The sequence below is a fragment of the Monodelphis domestica genome, chromosome 4, assembly GCF_027887165.1.
Source record: "Monodelphis domestica isolate mMonDom1 chromosome 4, mMonDom1.pri, whole genome shotgun sequence".
Taxonomy (NCBI): Eukaryota; Metazoa; Chordata; class Mammalia; order Didelphimorphia; family Didelphidae; genus Monodelphis; species Monodelphis domestica.
This window is the reverse complement of record NC_077230.1, coordinates 353,624,882-353,644,827: the sequence shown is the minus strand read 5'-3', so window position 1 is coordinate 353,644,827 and position 19,946 is coordinate 353,624,882. Positions and strand designations below refer to the sequence as shown.

Here is a 19,946-nt window from a genome sequence, read left to right as displayed (position 1 = left end):
GCAAGCCTCATGTGGTTTTCTTTCCCTTCTCTTTGTTTGATGCCTTGGTTTGGGGGAGTGAGTAAATAAGAGAAGATGAGAGAGAAGAATTGGAAGGGATCTAGAAAGATCTAGAAATCTGGGGTATGGGAGAACCAGAGAACAGGGGAAATGGGAACCTGTAGAAATTAAGGAGACAGGGACTTTAAGGGAAAGGACAAAAGACATCTATTTACCCTTTCTGATTTTCATGATCAAACCAATGATTCCAGTTCACTAAACCTGGTACAGGGAATAGAGCGTGATGGTTCCTGGTAGAAAATTTGGAGAGGCAATTCTTAGATTTATAGCCCTATGGGCATAATACCTCTACCTCTCCAATAGTCTTGCCAAGTTATAGCAAAGGAAAAAGGCTTTACCCATTAAGTATTGCTTGAATGAGTAAGGCAGAGAAAGAGTGAATAAATGAAGGAATGAAAAACTAAAACTATTTCCCATTACCCATGCAAATTGTATTCCCAAAGTGCTCTAACCTAAAAGAGAGCTTTTAAAAAATCTCCTGGTGCTTCCACCAGTCAATATCTCCACCTTCTTCCCAGAATATCTGGAACTCTCTCTTCTCTCTTATGTTGATCAGCTCTTACTCAGATGCAGTAAGGAGGTGGGAACTTCTCAGCTCATGTGGCCTATACTTAGTTGCCACCACTAAATAGCTTCTGGTAGCTTTAGGAGCTTGGCTTTGCTTTTCTCTTTCCCTAGGTCTTTCCCATAGTGCTCTGAAGTATCCTATCCCCACAGTGGAAAAAAATGAGTTAATCATAATAATAAAAATACCCCCTTCATTTCAAGAAGCTTATCTCCCCATTTCAGTGAACCTCTTCTCTTTTTTATTGCCTCTTCATCCCCTGCTCTGCCTATAGTGCCTAGGCAACTGAAAGGGATAGAAAGAGGGTGTAGTGTGGTATCAAGTCTGAGATGGGGGGAAGGAATGCATCACAAGCAACTCCAGGTAGACATGTTTTAGAACTTCTAAAAGGTAATCTAGCCAAACACCCATCTCCATGCAGTTCTTTGGATAGTGTTAATCCTTTCCCATAGCAATTCCCTTCCATTATGGAGGACCACAGAAAGATGTTCCCACTTTCTGGATATTTTAGCCCCTTACCTCTTTTATGGGGAATTGCCTATCTTTAGTCCAAGGGTTTCATCCAGTAGGGAACTGATATCACATTGATTGTGGGAGTACACACACATTTTCTCCTTTTCTCTCTTTTTCCTACATAAATTCTCTTCCATCTCACAAATCACAATTACTCCCTCTTCCCATTTCCCCCAATGGTGAGTGACCTCATATCTCTCTTTTTCCTCTTCACAGAACCTTTTACTACCTAATCCCTCACTCAAAATTCCACCTCTTTCTTAGTTTAGTGGGGTGTCCTTCTTACGGGTGAATCTGTCCTACCAGCTATCTTATATAAGATAAAGGTCTGAAGAGGTTACTTTGTTCACCTTTATCTTCCATTACAGAAATATATATTCAATCTTTTTAAAAATAAAAATTAAACCTAGGAGCTCTCAGCCTGGCATAAAAAACTGACCCAAGACCTTCACTCTGACACAACCACACAATCCCTGGGGGAGAGTAAGTAGATTTATAGTAAATTAATACATATTGACTAAAGAAAGCTAATAAACAATAACATAAAAATGGGATGTCCACATTTTTGTGAAGACTGAGGGAAAATTGAGAGGAGGGCCTATGATGAGAAAGTATGGCTTTTCCTATCTGGGGGTGGTTTAGAGAGAAGAGGCAGATGGAGTTTAAAGTTTTTTTTTAAGGTTTTAGGAAAGTCTTGGTCAGATATTAAATGTATTAGATAGCACCTAAGGTTCCCTTCAAATTTCATGGGTAAGTTCCCCTTGGAGAAGTTAAATTATTATGAGTCCCAGAGATTTGATTTAAAGGGGGGAAAGGGAGAGTGGGCATTTCTCTACAGGGGTAGTTTTCTCTGATACAGCTGAAGCATCATGGTATAGCATGCTTCTGAGATGCTTGTTCAATATCTGAGGAGTGAAAAAGATGGATTGTGGGAAGGGAAAGAATTTGATAGGGATTTTTGAGAAACATAATGGAAAGAAGATGCTAAAACTGAAAGGAATTGCAGAGGCCATCTAGTTCATTTCTTTTCTAATTAGTGACCCTTTTTTACAAAGTTTCTGGTTAGTAGTTATACAGCCTCTATTTAGTAAAATATTGTGATAGAGGGTTCTTGATTCTTAATGGTAGCATATGTAATTTCTCTAATTGTTAGGGTTTTTTCTTCTTTATATTACTCCAATACTATCTCTTTGCAATGTCCAATTGCTCATACTCTCTGGGGTCAAGTAGAAAACTTCTGATCTCCTTTTCACATGTCAACCCTTCAAATAGCTGTCTTACCCCCTTTGGCCTTCTTTTCACCAGAATAATTACCATTATCCCCAAATTAGAGTCATTGAACCTAAAATCATATTTAAATCACTGTTTTAAAACTCCTGCTTTCTAGATACACTTTTTCACCCTATATAACACAGAATTAGAGACTCTCCTAAGTGGATGGGTATCAGAGGACAGCTGGTCCAGTCCACACTGGAAAAAGAATCCCATCCATAAATGCATCCAAGAAGTTTTTTTCTAACCTTTTCATGAAAATCTCAAGGGACACAAATGTCATTGCTTCCTGAGACAATGCACTTTTCTCAGGGGAAGTTTAATGGTTAGTAACTTTTTTCTTGTATAATACAGAGACTAAATCTTTTATTCATTTGTCCCTGCTGGGCCAGCATGCTCTCCTTTCCCTTATCATGTATGGCTCTGGGCTTACATGGACCAGGTTTGATCCTAGGGACCTGATATCAAGGTGGAGTCACCCTTTCTTGGATTATATCCCCACCTGGATTGCTCTAAAATAGCAATTATCAAACTTTCTTTTTTCAAGACTCCCTACTCCTCTTAAAGATTACTTAGAATGCCAAAAAAGCTGTTCTTTATATGGATTATATCAATAAAAATTGCTATACTGGAATTTAAAATCATTATTATTGTTTTGACCTGACAGATCACCTGAGAGAGATTCAGAGATCCCAAGGGGTTTTCAAAATATAAGGTGAGAATTGTTCCCCTAGGAAAGCTCCAAAACAAAACTTAATTGTAGCCCATGCTTAAGGTTTTCTCAAAAATGAGTTGAAGAGCTCCCCATCTCTTATAAAAGCATACAAGTAAAATATGAGTATCATTTATGAGAGTTTTTACTTTATGTATCATATAAAAGTCAAAATATTCAAGTCTCTCAGCTAAATGTAAGAAATATAAAAGACTCAAATAATTACATTTACTATCCTCCCCCCTAAGAGTTAAAGACACTTTGTGAGACCAAAGAACAAATATCTCCCATTCATGATGAACTTGTTCTGCATAAGCAATTCAAAATATCTATGAGGTTTCCTGGTCCCTTCTGGCATGGCTTTAGTCTTCCAACTGCAGGATCCTCCTGTTAGTGGTCTCTTTATCTTCTGAGGATCACATTAAGGAAATCATTCTCCTGCACACAACTCAGGAACATTCAGTCTCTGCAATTCTTGAATATGGGATTCCCCACAAGGTAACTCCAAGACTGAAAATGTTCAATCTAAAAATCCTTAGTTTTTTCCCATGTTCAGAAAAGGAAACAGAAGAGGAGAGTACAGTGGGAAGCACTTAGAGATTCAGGATCATAAGTCTCAAAGTCCATTTAAGCAAGTACAATCCATCTGCTCTGAGCTTCTGCTACAAGTAGTCCTTTTTTTTGTTCTCAGCATTGAGGAGCACACTATTGTAGGACTAGAACTGCAAGTGCAAGGGAGAAAGTGTGAAAGGAGAAAAGACAAAAGAAATGGACCATTTCACAGCTCATTCTTACAAGACAGAAGGGGCATTGGTCTGACCACTGTGCATCCTCAATCCCAATCACTGGAAGTGACTTGAAAAACCCCATATATTTTCTCGTGCAAGGGGTTAGGATTCATGTGCCCTCCCTGTCCAAGGATCATGTCCTGCAATCTCATAAAATTGAATGAAGTTATCATGAAATTGATATGTCCTTTTCATGTGAATTCTGCCTATTGTTCCTGTCTCTAAACTCTAAGGTCTATAAGAATATACACATATAAGGGGACAGCTGGGTAGTTAGACCCAGACCTAGAGATGGGAGGTCCTAGGTTCAAATCTGACCTCAGACACTTCCCAAGTGTGTGACCCTGGGCAAGTTACTTGACCCCCATTGCCTAGCCCTTACTATACTTCTGCCTTGGAGCCAATACACAGTATTGACTCCAAGATGGAAGGTAAGGGTTTAAAAAAAACAATACACACATATACACTGGAGAATATATACAATTACGTATGAGCATGCATAGAGACAAATAAGTGTATTCGTAGGTATTCTAATATACAAATATGTCTAAAGGAAGAAGTATTCCATCATTATGGCCCTTCTTTTTCAGTTGTATTGTGCTTTTCAACTGAGATGAAGTAATTTACATTTATTTCAATTACTAAATTTTAATTAAATGTATTCTATTTTAATTAATTTAATTGAAATGTCTACTATGTTTATGCAATGTTACCAGTTAAACAAAGAAATTTAAAAGCCAATGTTAATAATGATAAAATAACAACAATAACACTAATAATAGAAATATTTATTTGGTGCTTTAACATTTGTGAAACATTTTATGTACATAGTTTCAATAGAGCCATATGGCTAATCTGTGAGTTGTCATGGGATATAATTAACACCATATTAATCATGGGGCAATGGAGACTTAGAAAAGTTAGCTGTCTCTCAACCCAGGACACTAGCTGTTGCAACACATGATCAATTAAAGAAAAAAATATATATATACATATAATCCATCATTTTAATTATCCTTTCCAACATTGTTTCACTTACAAATTTTATGTCAGTTATTTACACATCTATCTCATGCACAGATACAAAATTTTGGACTGAACATTGTCAAAAACAAAATCTTAAGCCATTCTATTAAAGACTTTCCTCTAAGTTAAGATAGATTCATCAATCAAACTTTTGGGGAATTAGACTATGAGGAATGGGAAATTCCTAAAAATAAAGCTCTAAAGACAGATAGGGAAGAAATTCCAAAGAGGAGGAAAAATAAGAATTATCTAAAGATAGCAATGTCTAAACATGGATCAAACAGATATCTTTTTGACAGATATTAGCAGGGGCTACATCTTTTACTTTCTTTTCTTATCTGAAGTATCAATTTGCTTTTCCCCCATATTTGTTCAGTCCTTTCCTATCCAAAGATTGTGCTCCTCAGCAGAGAAAATGTACACAAAATGGACACAAAACAATAGCTCACTGAATTGTTTTTCTCTGTTGCCAATGAGCCTCATCCTATCCAATTTTAGCAGCAATCCCATATATCAAATTATATATCTAATTATGTATCTATTCCCCACTACTTTGTTGTTCTGAGCATTTCTTTCTAACTTCAGTTAGTGCACTATTCACTTTAGATCTCCTAATAATATTCTCTCAAGACCTTTTCATGCTTTTGTTTATCTGCTATCACCTATTTGCTTACTATCTACCCTGTGTGAATTTTTTAGGTAGTGGGTGGTTTTCCTGATTTTTGGCAGAATTCTAAATAGGTATTAATTAGGAGATGGCTAAGAAACATCTAGTAAATGCTTGGAAATGATCAAATAAAATATATTTAAAAAAAAAAAGAAACATCTAGTAAAAAAAAGCTAGTGTGTCTTTTTCAAGAAAGGTCATATAAGACTAACCTTATTTTGTTTTATGATTAGGTTTCTAAACTAGTGAATTAGGGCATTGTTGTGGATATAGTTGATCCAGATTTTAGCAAAGCATTTCATAGTTTTTCTTTATTGGGAAGATTGAGAAATGTGGGTCACCCAACTAGATAAGATTCTGATCTGGTTGAATAGCTTTAACCTAGAGAAGTCATTAATCAACAATATCAACATGAAAGGAGAGCCCCCCAGTAATTGTACTTGATGTTCAACTGCTTATGTAGAGAGAATATTTTGATAGGCCAGACTGTATTTTTTCTGGAGGGAAACAAAGTAAAAGTCATTTTTTCAGTCATCTTTAGCTTGTATATAATTAAGCATTGCCATTTGAATTTTTTTTAAAAATAAGGAACATAATGGGCCAGATTAAAAGCCATTCCTTACCATTTTCATTCAGATCCTTATGAAAACATCTAAGAACTATGAAGGGTTCCTAATAATAAGTCAGACTGGAGCTGAATTGAGGGACTCATAGGAAAAAGTGGAAGAGAAAGGAGTTCACATTCAAAGTTCAAATTCAAAGAAGATTTTTAAAAAAGGATGTGATCTGGGCACCTGCTATTTTTTCTAGCAAATTGGTTAAGAAGATTGTTATTATCCTTAGGTTGCAAGAAGTGACTAAAGAGATAGCTAGTATTCCCTTGAATGGGCACTTACTAACCATAGTAACAGGATATAGGAGAGAGTTGTAGGTAGTACTTAGAATAGCACTTCATTTGAAGACTGTAGCTGTGGTACAACGAGAACCTGAAAAATCTTATAGAAAAGAGTAAAGACTCTCCACACAAACAAATATAAATCTCCCTGATGGATGAAGTTGGTTCAAAGATTTAATTAACAGATCCATAGCTTCTTTTGCAAGGAGGAGGCTTACTAAATCTCAATAGCCCTTGTCTTGAGTTTGGATGGATGATAGGTCAACCTGAAAACAGTAAGAGAGTTGAATAGCAACTAGAGCCAAAATGTGATGCCCAGTCAAAACAGCAAAAAACAGTACAGATGGGGAGCATACCTAGAAGAGAATAATTCAATGATGTCACTAGAAGACATCAATTAGTTCCTCTACAATGTGAGCATGAAATTTCTATCTATGTGTCCAGGATATCAGCATTCCTTCATACTAGCTTTTTGTGGGTATATGGAATTTATTTGTTACCCTTTTCTTAACAAACACATCTATATCTGTGGAAGAAAATCAATGTTTCATGAGAAAAAAATTCTGACATTTTATTACTATGGTATTTTACCCAATGGCTATGTTGAATCTATTAACTGCAGAAATATATCTATAATTATCTGGCTTGTCCCAGAGAGATGACTCTCACAATAGCCCTACGGATCTGTTGGGTCTTGATACTATAGATGACTGGATTCATGAGAGGTGGGAAGAGGACATACACATTGCCCATCACAATGGGGATGATGGGTGAGGAGTGCCTAGCAAACCGGTGCACGATGGACAGGCCCAGCACTGGGACATAGAAGCACAGAACAGCCAGGATGTGGGACACACATGTGTTAAGAGCCTTGAGCTGCTCCCTCCGTGAAGCAATGGCCAAAACAGAGTGGAAGATCATGACATAGGAGAGCAAGATGAAGAGGAAGTCTGACCCCATGGAAAGAAGTATAACAGTCAAGGCATAGAAACTGTTGAATCGTGTATTAGAGCATGAGAGGCGGATCATGTCCTGGTGCAAACAGTAAGAGTGGGAGAGGAGGTTATGGCGGCAGTAGGAGAACCCTAGAAGCCGTAGGACTGGAGGTATGATAAGCATGGTGCTACGGAAGCCTAGCACTACTGTGATCTTCACTATCCGAGAGCTGGTGAGTATGGTGGGATACCTAAGTGGGTTGGTGATGGCAATAAAGCGGTCATAAGCCATGGCAAAGAGCATGGCTGATTCCATGAAAGAGAATGAGTGCACAACATAGAGTTGGAGGACGCAGGCATAGAGGTGGATGCCACGGAAGTCAAGCCACAGAACCCCCAGCACTGTGGGCATGGTAGATACACACAAGCCCAAGTCTGTACTTGCCAGCATGGCCAGGAAGTAATACATTGGTTGGTGAAGAGAGGGATCAGTGCGAACAATGTGAAGTATTATGGCATTGCCAAGTATGGCAGTCAGGTATACAGAGAAGACAGGGATAGAGATCCAGTGGTGGGCCCACTCCAGGCCAGGAAAACCTGTAAGCAGAAAGTTAGAAGAACTAGAATTGATACTCAAGGCATTGGGCATTATATCAGATTTGTAGAGGAACCTTGCAAATATCTACTAACAAAGGATAGAACTCACAATCACAAAATTCAAGAGTTAAAAGGTGTTTAAGAGGTCATCTCATCCAACTTGCACCACATCAAGAATGAGCTCTACTGGGTGAGAAGAGTATCCATCTAACCTCTGATTGGAACCCTCCAATGAACTCACTCTATCTTGAAGCATCCTCTTCTCCATTTAGATAGCTCTTATAATTAGTAAGTTTATCCTCCTGTCAATCTGAAATCTGCCTTTCTGCAGTTTCTATCTTTAACTCCTAGTTCTATCCCTGGAGGTCAGGAAGAAGTACCACAATTTTTGCATATTACAATCCTTCAAATACTTGAAAGTAAATGAACATAATAGGCATTTTCCTCATTAAACATTTCTAATAGACAAAAGTAGAGGAAAAGTGGTTAAGGATTGAATGCCTAGAATCCTAAAAATGAAATTCATGACATCAAAATGCAGATGTGAACTTAACACTGATGCTAGTAGAAGCTATACTTGTGCATATCACCCTGCTGCCTTGAGGTGTCCTTGAGTCTACAATGGCTTGTAGGGAGTAATAACTAATTGGAAGAAAGGCATCCTGAAGCTGCAGATATGCACTGACTGGCAGGGGTAGCTGGGGCCCTATGCTAAGCTTTGATATTGCTAGTCGAGGGTCATTTCTCAATTAGAAAGTCATATCTCAAGGCCACCCCCCAGTAATATGTGTCATCTTCTTTCTCTTCAGTCTTTTTACACAATATTCAAGGCTAAGTCAAAATCTGTTTATAGGGTTGTGGTGATGTCCAAAGGAAGAAAACAAGGAGGAAAATGGCCCATGGAAAAGATTTTGGACACAGAATCCATGGAATTTCTCAAAAGAAGGTTGGAAGAAAATTTAAACCCAGATGTCATCAACAGAACCATGTGCATAGCCAGTGCCTTGATGAAGTGAAGGACAAGATAAGTAGATCTGATGACAGATTCATCCAGTAATACCATCTTCTACTTGGAGTCTATATGTGATATCTTCTCCAAATGAGCCCCTGATGAAAGAAAGATAAATTCATACTTCTATTTTTATTAAATATTAGCCCTTTCCCCTTCCATGGAATCTTCCAGGAGATAAGTTCAGCTCCTACCAATCTTGTCTTCCTTCATTACCCTCGGACAAAGGTCATTAATCTTTAGCACTTTAGCTTGGCCTGATTATTCTCCTTTAGAAGCATTAGGTGGGCCACTGCCTTCCCAGGATTGTTATCAGCTACACTCTCTGTGAGTCAATGTTTTTTCTTCAATTTGCAAGTGGCTTACTACTTTCTTTTTGTCACCACTTCTAAAAACTCCCTCCTCATCAAGTTTGTATTGTTTACTCCTAAGCCAGAATTTAGGTGGCTTTTAGAACTTGGAACAAAGACAAGTATCGAGGGAGAGACAAGAGAGGTACCCAAGGAAAGAATAACGTTAAAGGGAGCTAACTAGGATGGAACTGATAAAGAAATACCAGCTAAAGGAAGGGAGGAACAGAAATTCTTGGGTTTACCCCTTTGCTAAGTGAGAAAGGTTGAATTAGGAAAGTGTCCTCCATGGCAAAGGCTAGGTGGCACAGTGGATAGATTTAGGTCTGGAGTAAAGAAAACCTTTTTAAAATCTGACTTTAGACATTTAATGGCTGTGTGATTGTGAATACATCACTTGCTTCAGTTTTCTGTTCTGTAAAATGAGTTGGAGAAGGAACTCTAGAACTCAAGAGAACTCTAAATGGGGTTACAAAGAGTCAGACATTACTGAGATGACAGAATAACAATCCCTTTGATGGATACCAGTCCAATGCTCAGTCAGGCCCAGTCCTCATGAAGAAAGCTGACTTGGCCCAGGGCACTCAATCTGAGATGGGCAGCAGAGGTTATGTCTTGGATTGACTTCTAAAGTCAAAGAAGCATAGCCTCACTGGGGCAACAAAATAGATGGGATGTGGGAGGAGAGCTCAGAACTCCAGAGTGAAGGGAGATAGGCTTCAGTCAGTCCAAAGGACTACCTTTTTTCCCTTCTGGCAATTTTTATGAAGAAGTTGATGCTGTGCTGCTCATGTCATCAAATGTACATGAGATCATTTCCTACTTCAGACATATACAAGTGAAATGACTGGGAAAGTCCTTTAATTTCTCTCAGCCAAAGTTTTCTCAGTTGTAAAACTGGAATAATAATAGTACCTACTTCACAAGGTTATTATGAGAGGCTCAAATGGGATAATAAATGGGAATTATTTTGCACATCTATGGAAATTATGAATGCTAGCTATCACTATCACCACCACCATCTTCATCATCCAAACAGCAATCAAGTTAGACCAGTATATTACTACCTAGAGAAAGACCTGAACCTGAACATCTTTCCTCAGGGAAAGGAGGAAAGGGAACAAAGCTTGGAGAGTAAAGAGAAACATGCAGCAGAGCTATTGGTAGAGAGGCATAAAAAAGAACAGATGATTTGGAGGCTTATAGGCAGGCAAAATTGTTTAAGAAAGCAACATTGGGAACTGTTTCCATCTAACAGAAATGTAATAAAAATAAATCTTCTCAACAAGATGCCTAACAATGCTTTTTATTTCCATTCCCTGCTTTCATCCCTAGGATCCTCCTTCAAAGATCAGGAAGATAAAGGTAAATGTTTACATCAAGTTGTGTAGCAAGAGTTCCACTTCCAACTCAAAGAACAAGCAAGCCTTTGTTAATGAATCAGTCAAAGAATAACACAGTTAAAAAACATCAGAACTAGAAAAGACCTGAAAGATCTTTTATTCCAAATTCATTTTTTACTGATGCTGAAAATGGGTAAGAGAAAGCCTGTGAGTTATCCATGCTGTATGGCTATTAAGTAAGAAGCTTTTTTTTTTCATTCTAGTAGCCTTTTGTTTTCAGGGAACTGGGGAAACACAGCTAGATAGCACAGCGGACTTTGAATCAGGAATCTTCATCTTCATGAGTTCAAATACAGCCTCAGAAAGTTATTAGCTGTGTGATCCTGTGCAAGTCCCTTAACTCTTTATGCCTTACTTTCCTCATCTACAAAATAAACTAGAGAAGAATTTGACAAATCATTCCAGTACCTTTGCCTAGAAAACCACAAACAAGGTCAGGAAGAGTAACATTTCAAGGTTGAAATGACTGAACAACAGTCTTTTTTAACCCCCAAAGTAAGGGTATAAGGGATGACTCAAAGGTAAAGTTTTCTCCTTCCCCTGCCCTTCTCTCCTGCCTGCCTCATCAAATAAGACACTGACCTGCAGGAAACAGTTCCTGGATCTAAAACCTTATATTCCTCCTCAAATACTCCCTATTACTACTAGGGTCATCAAGTCTTGTAGCCAAGGCTGACTTTCTGTTCCTTAGAAAACTCACTGTGAAATTCTTAGGGCAGCATCCTTCCCTGCTTTGCAGTTAGAATGAAAGAAATGTTGACATGGAAGCAGTAGGGAATATTTATCTGAGTGCTCTGTGCCTAGTACTGTCCCCATGGGAGACCTCTCTTCCCTCTTTCTGCTCCAGAGATTCAACACAGGCACTGAGTTCCTTGGAACTCCAAGGAGATGCTTTGACCTGCCCTGCCAATTTCAGGGGTTCATGTTGCTCCTTTCCTCTCTTGCCCAGGGGCATGGCCACCTCTCAATGTACACAGACAGTCAGGCAACTCACTGACCTCCCACCAGATCTCTTTTCTTCCCTATGCCTGGCCCAGTTTGAAAAATAGTAAAAAGCACCAAAGTGATATAATGAATAGAGTTTTGGATCAAGAATCAGAAAGATCTGAGTTAAAATCCTGCCCCAGACGCATACTAGCAGTGTGCCACTGGGCAAATCACTTAACCTCTTAACCTGAGTTTCCTTATGTGTAAACCAGAGATAATAACAACACTTCCCTCACAGGGTTCTTGGGAAGATAGAATGAGAAAATACACAAAGTATTTTGCAAACCTTAGAGCACTATATAAATGTTCACTTTTTTGGAAGGAAAGATTAAGAGGAATGGATGAGGATAGACCCAAAGCAATGGCTGCCCCATTTATTTTTCATCACTAGTTTTTTTGGGTTTTTTGGCTTTAGTCTTCCACCTAATCCTAGTCTTAGCTGTTCCCCGATCCCATTTTGTGTGACCAGAGTGGGGAAAAATCTTCATAAAACAAACTAGACTGACAAATAGGAAAAGCTCATCTGGACCCTTGCAGTAAGGAATTTCATCCCAATTTCTAACTTAAATTCCTTCTGTACTGGTATAAGCCAGTGTTCTCAATGGAGACAGAAGAATTTCTTGTACTGTTATAAAACTACTTCTCAGAAGCTCTAATCCATAGCCAGACTTCCAATTTCTGCACTCAATTCTAGTTTATTTATTGTATTTTTCCAGACAAAGGAATTTCATACTTTGCAAACCCTGAATATAATAACAATCAATCTATAAATATTTCTTAAGAGCCTACTATGGGCTAAGTACTGTGCTAAGCCTCGGGAATGCAAAAAGAGTCAAAAGACAGTTCCTGCTCTCAGGGAATTTATAATCTATGTAAATTCTAACTACTATTGCTACTACTACTACTACTGTCACCACCACCACCACCACAATACCATCTGCAATGGGGACGAGTTAGAAGCCTTCCCAATTTAATCAGGAGTGAAGCAAGGATGTCCATTATCACCTCTATTATTTAACATGGTACTAGAAATGTTAGTGATAGCAATTAGAGAAGAAAAAGAGAGGAAACTAAATTGTCACTCTTTGCAGATGATATGATGGTCTACTTAAAGAATCCTAGAAAATTAGCTAAAAGGATAGTAGAAATAATCAACAACTTTAGCCAAGTTTCTGGGTACAAAATAAACCCACATAAATCATCAACATTTCTATATATTTCCAAAAAAAATCAGCTGCTGGAGGTAGAAAGAAAAACTCCACTTAAAATCACTCTAAGTAATATAAAATATTTAGGAATCTATCTACCAAGACAAATACAGGAATCATATGATCACAACTACAAAACACTTGTCACACAACTAAAACTGGATCTAAATAATTGGAAAAACATTAATTCCTTGTGGGTAGGATGAGTTAACATAATAAAAATGACAATCCTACCCAAATTAATTTACTTATTTAGCACCATACCTATCAAAGTACCAAGATTTTTTTTTTCTTGAATTAGAAAAAATATTATAACAAAGTTCATTTGGAAGAACAAAAGATAAAGGATATCAAGGGAAATAATGAAAAAAAATATGAAGAATTGGGACCTAGCAGTACCATATCTTAAACTGTACTATAAAGTGGTGGCCATCAAAACAATACAGTACTGGCTAAGAGACAGAAGGGTCGATCAATGGAATAGATTAGGGGTAAATGTCCTCAGCAAGCTAGTGTTCAATAAACCTAAAGATCCCAGCTTTTGGGTCAAGAACTCACTATTTGACAAAAACTGCTGGGAAAATTGGAAAACAGTATGGGAAAAATCAGGTCTAAATCAACATCTCCCACCCTATGCCAAGATAAATTCAAAATAGATAAATGACTTAAATATAGGGAATGAAATCATGAATAAATTAGGTGAGCATAGAATAGTATACCTGTAAGATCTGGGGGGAAGGAAGGAATTTAAAACTTAGCAAGTTATAGAGAACATTATAAAATGTAAACTGAATGATTTTGCTTAAATCAAATTAAAAAGGTTTTGTACAAACAAAACCAATGTAATGAAAATTAGAAGGAAAACAACAAACTGGGAAAAACCTTTATAACAAAATTCTCTGAAAAAGGTTTAATTTCCCAAATATATAAAGAACCAAGTCAAATTTACAAAAAAAATCAAGCCATTCCCCAATCAACAATGATAATTGGATATGAATAGGCAGTTCTCAGATGAAGAAACCAAAACTTTCATTAATCACATGAAAAACATGTTCTAAATCTCTAATAATTAGAGAAATGCAAGTAAAAACAACTCTAAGGTACCACCTCACACCTAGCAGATTGGCCAATATGGCAGCACAGGAAAGGAATAAATGTTGGAGGGGATGTGGCAAAATTAAGACACTAATACACTACTGGTGGAGTTATGAATTGGTCCAACCATTCTGGAGAGCAATTTGGAAATATATGCAAAGGACTTTAAAAGACTGCCTACCCTTTGACCCAGCCATACCACTGTTGAGTTTGTACCCCAAAGAGATAATAAGGAAAAAGACTTGTACAAAAATATTTGTAGCTTCACTCTTTGTGGTGGTAAAAAATTGGAAAATGAGGGGGGTGTCCATCAATTGGGGAATGGTTGAACATACTGTGGTATCGCATGGTGATAGAATACTATTGTGCTGAAAGGAATAATGAACTGGAGGATTTCTATGTGAACTGGAAAGACCTCCAAGAATTTGTGCAGAGCGAAAGGAACAGAACCAGGAGAATGTACACAGAGACTGATGCACTATGGCACAATTGAATATAACAGATGTTTCTACAACCAGCAAAGCAGTGATCCAGGACAATCCAGAGGAACTTATGAGAAAGAAAGCTATACATATGTGGAGAAAGAACTGTGAGAGTAGAAATGCAGAAGAAAAACATGTGATTAATCACATGATTTGATAGGGATATGATTGGGGTTTTGGTGTTAAAAGATCACTCTATTGCAAATATGAATAACATGGAAATATGTTTTAAACAATGATACATGTATAACCCAGTGGAATTGCTTGTCAGCTCAAGGAAGGGGGGAAAGGAAGAGGGATGGGAATAATTATGAATCATGTAACCATGGAAAAATATTCTAAATAAATGAATAAATTATTTAAATATTTACATATAATTGGGATATATTTAATGCTATGAATAGAATATGTTTTAATATATATATATCATGGTTCTTGAGAAATATATATATATTTTTCAATATATATATATATATATATATTGAGAAATATATATATATCTCATGGTTCTTTTTATTATTGACAAAATTGTCTGAATTTCTCCACCCATCCAATTTTGGCACCAATTAACTATTCATTTTCCTCTTCATGAATGGAATCAGTTAAAGGAGATGATCTTGCAAATTTGCCCCATGGAGGTATTATGGCTTTTGCTGTAATGTTGGGCATCAGGTGGAAGGTGTTGGTTACACTAAACAATGACAGTACAATTGGACTTTGTTTTCAGTTGGGTTCTCCACTTTCCCTTCATCACTATATTATATGTATTGTTTATTATATTATATATTATATTATATGTTATGTTCTTATATTTAGACTACAATTTCCTTTTGAGTATCACTTCTGGTCATCAACTATATGACTTTGCATTGGGCAAGTGACTTCAATTCTCTTGAGCTCAAATTCAACTTTTGTAAAATAAAAGGATGCTATATGTTGGTCTCTGAGGTCCCTTTCTTCTCTAAATGCTATGGTTACTATTTCCTATCTAAATATACAAATGAGGTGACACAGGTGCTTTACACATTTTTGTTATTTCTTCTTAATGTATAGAGGGATAATGAAAAGATAAATAATCATTATGCTAAAGACAGATGCCAAAATGGATATTGATAATATTTTTCACAAAATAAAGTCTATATGGATAGAATCAACCCTGAATCCTGAGGTATGGTAACTAAGGAATATTAAATCACCTTAAAGTCAAATTATATTGTTGATTTATTTTTTATTTAATTGTGAACAACAGTAAATTTCTTAGAAGCAAATAATATAAAATATTCAAAAGGTATTTAGATAAATTAATGCACTAGAGATAGCCATAACATTTTCATGAGAAAAGTTTACTTGTTCATAAGTATAATTTTAATTTTTCAGAGGCTAGAAGTAAGAATAGTATCAGAAAACATTCTGTCCTGGGGGTCATATATTTTAGAAGTAGGAAGATTAAAGAATGAATACACACAAAAAAATGTTTATTTTGTGAGAGTGGGATCAGTGCACATGGGAGCTACAGACAAAGCATTATGTGAAATAGGAAGAAATTCATTGCCAGCTAGTCATTAGGGCAGAATGTTTGACCCCAAACCAATAATTCATATTACCCATAATGTTGTATTCTTTTCCCAAGGTTAAGTATTCCTCATTTTTTATAGTAAAGTAATAGATATAAATGCTATTCTTCAAGTATCTGACAGGCTGTCACCTTGAGGAGTAATCTATCCATTTTATTTGGTCCCAGAGGACAGAACCAAAAGCAATGGGTAAAAATTGGTAAAAGATCCTTTAGGCTTACAGTTAGGAAAAACTGCCTCATAATTAGAACTATTAAAAAGGGGAAAGAGTTCTAGGGAAATAAGTGTGTTGCCTTTCATTTCATATCTTCAAGATATGAAATATACTGTATGGCCACTGAAGTCCCTTCTAACTCTAAAACTATGTAATTTATTTTGGTTTGCCCTAAAGAATTTTTGTTTATACTTAGAATGGCTTCTACAACTATTTTATTTTGTCTCTATGCCAGCAGACATTCCTTCCAAGTTGTGTTTTCTTACAACTCATAATAAATTGAGTTGATGTTCCTTGCATAGGTATGGATTGATGGATAGGGAGTCAAGAGTGGGAAAACTGGGAGGAAGGGAAAAGATAAGTGACCCAGATACTTATGGAAGGGACTGGAAAGAGGGAACCATGCTACATTGAAATTGTCACATTTACAAAGAAAATTTGCCTTTTTGTAGATGATAAGAACTTGTTTGAGCTTCAGAGGCTTTATAATTATCTGCAACCTTTCAGAGAAATAATTCGGATTATAGCCCTACGGATCTGTTGAGTTTTGATGCTGTAAATGAGAGGGTTCATGAGAGGTGGGAAGAGGATGTACACATTACCCATCACAATATGTATTATGGGTGAGGAGTGCCTAGCAAACCGGTGCACGATGGACAGACCCAACACTGGGACATAGAAGCATAGAACAGCCAAGATGTGAGACACACATGTGTTGAGGACTTTGAGTTGCTCCCTACGGGAAGCAATGGTCAAAACAGAGTGAAAGATCATGATATAGGAAAGCAGAATAAAGAGGAAGTCTGACCCCATGGAGAGTAAGATGACAATCAAGGCATACAAGCTATTAAATCGTGTATTGGAGCAAGAAAGGCGAATCATATCCTGATGCAAGCAGTAAGAGTGGGAGAGTACATTATTACGACAGTAAGTGAGCCAGAGTAGGCGTATAATAGGAGGTATGGTGAAAATTATGCTCCGTAACCCTAGTGTCAGTATGATCATCACCACCCGAGAGCTGGTGAGTATGGTGGGATACCTAAGAGGGTTGGTGATGGCAACAAAGCGGTCATAGGCCATGGCAAAGAGCATGGCTGATTCCATGAAGGAGAAGGCATGAAACACATAGACTTGGAGAACACAAGGATAGAGGTGGATGCCACGGAAGTCAAACCACAGAACCCCTAGCACTGTAGGGATGGTAGATACACACAAGCCTAAGTCTGTACTTGCCAGCATTGCCAAGAAGTAATACATTGGCTGGTGAAGAGAGGGATCAGTGCGAACAATGTGGAGGATTGTGGCATTGCCCAGTATGGCAGTCAGGTATACAGAGAAGACAGGGATAGAGATCCAGTGGTGAGCCCATTCTAGGCCAGGGAAACCTGTAAGCAGAAAGGTAAAATAACTAGAATTTCCATCTAAGGTACTGGACATGATGTTAGAAGGCTGTTTTTTTTGAGAAACTTTGCTCATAGAGAGTATGATAATGTCTCAGAATTAGAGAAATTCAGACCTGAAAGATACCTCAGAAGAGATCTTGTCCAACCAGTACTACACTAAAAATGATCTCTATTGCTTGTGGGAAAATGGTTATACAACCTTTAGTTGAAAACCTCTAGGGAAGGGGATCTCACACTTCTTTTAGACAACTCTTATTTCTGGCAAGTTTTTACACTGATCTGAAATCTGCCCTTGTAATTTCTGTCTACATCTCCTAGTTCTTCTCTCTGAGGCAAGGAAGAATAAGTCCAATATTTTTATACATTATAGTCCTTCAAATATTTCAAGGTGAATAATAATAAGGAGTCATTTTCTGCATATAATACTTCTAAAAGATCAAAATAAAGGAGGAGAGAAAGTGATCAAGCAGTAAATGCCTAGAATCCTATAGGTAAAGTTCTTGAGATCAAAATGCTGCTGTGAACTTTATCCTGGTCAAAGTAGGGGCTGTCGATATATATATATATATATATATATATATATATAAATATATATATATATATATATATATATATATCCTGCTGCTGCTGGGAGATGCCTCTGAGACTACAATGGTATGTAGACAGTAGCCACAGCTTTGGAGAGTAGGAGTTGTGGATGGGTAGGTGTGCAATGACTCTCTTAAATGAATACAAGAAAGCTATGGCAATGGACTTTGCTTGGACATGCTAAGGTTCATATTGTTAGTCAGAATTACTTTATATTTTTAAAAACCCACATGTCTCTCTCAAGCTCACCCCCAGTGATATGGGTGATCCTTTATCTGTTTTGCCTTTTTACAAGAAACTCAAGACTATTTCTGAATATCTATCTATAGTTTGGTGGTGCAACTCCATTAGCCCAGAGATCGCCAGGGAAGAAGACAAGTACAGCAATGAACCATAAGAAAAGTCTTGAACACAGAATCCATGAAGTTTCTTGAAAGATGGTTGGGAGATAATTTAGAACAGAATGTCAACAATGGAAGAATGTCCATGGTCAGTGCCTTGATGAAGTGAAGAACAGGATAGGCAGGTCTGATGGTTGATACTTCCAATGACACCATTCCCTTCCTTGAACCTCTTTGTGATGCCTTCTCAGAACAAGTTCCTGATGAAAGGGAAACAGATTCATACTTCTATTTTTGTGAAACAGTAGCCCATCCCCACAATCCTTTCCATGAAGTTTTCCATGAGATAAGCACAACTGATTGAGCAAAATTGCCTCACTAAGTTCATGCAAAATCACTTTAATATTTAGCAATGCAGCCTGGCATGATTATTTTCCTTTGGAAATATTTGGTGTGCCACTGTGACCCCATGCTTGTTATTAGCTACACTCTCTTTTAGCCCATTCCCCCTTCATTTAAAAATATTTAATTGATTAATTTATAGCATTTTTTCAAAACTGGTTTATTGGTTTCTGCTTGATACTGTTTTCCAAAAGTCTTCCCCATAAGGTTCTTATCATTAATTATTTTTTAAAAACCTTTACCTTCAATGTTAGAATCAATGCTGTGTATTGGTTTCAAGGCAGAGCAGTAATGGCTAGGCAGTGGGGGTTAAGTGATTTGCCCAAGGTCACAGAGGTAGGAAGTATTTGAGACCATATTTGAACCCAGTACCTTTCATGTCTTTGTGTATCTCTCAATACACTGACCTCACTAGCTTCCCTCTATCATTAACTCATAAACCTGAGCAGAGTTGTTGTTGTTTTTTAATTTCTGGAACAAAAGATAGATAAAGCAGACCTAAGGAGAGAATAGAGATAAGCACTAGCTAATAAGAGTGGCAAGGATAAAGAAATACCAACTAAAGTTGAAGAGACACAGAAATCCTTGGGTTGGCCTTTGTGGAAAATGAGAAAGCTTGAATCAGAGAAATGTCCCTGATGGCAATCAATTCGATTCTCATATAGACCCAGACCTGATGAAAAGAACAAACTTTGCTAAGAGTATTTGCTTGGGACTGGACAGCAGAGGTTGTGATTTGGTTTGGATAGGATGTTTAGAGAAGTATAACAGGCTTCCAAGGGAAAGGAGATTAATGAGGTATGGAGAGCTGTGTGGGACTCAGGTTTCTAGAGTGAAGCAAGTTAGGCTTAAATCAGAGC

At 37.3% G+C, this 19,946-nt stretch overlaps 2 protein-coding genes across 2 annotated transcripts; both read right to left on the bottom strand.

Annotated features, from left to right (window-relative positions):
• Window positions 1–7,134: 7,134 nt before the first annotated feature.
• On the bottom strand, window positions 7,135–8,082 carry LOC100619071 (olfactory receptor 51V1-like). Its single transcript, XM_007491174.2, has one exon. The coding sequence runs from the start codon at window positions 8,080–8,082 to the stop codon at window positions 7,135–7,137; it is 948 nt and encodes a 315-aa protein (XP_007491236.2).
• Window positions 8,083–16,391: 8,309 nt separating this feature from the next.
• Window positions 16,392–17,789, bottom strand: LOC100022032 (olfactory receptor 51V1-like). Its single transcript, XM_001373973.4, has one exon. It carries the CDS (start codon window positions 17,787–17,789, stop codon window positions 16,842–16,844), a length of 948 nt encoding a protein of 315 aa, XP_001374010.2. The 3' UTR covers window positions 16,392–16,841.
• Between the last annotated feature and the right edge of the window lie 2,157 nt (window positions 17,790–19,946).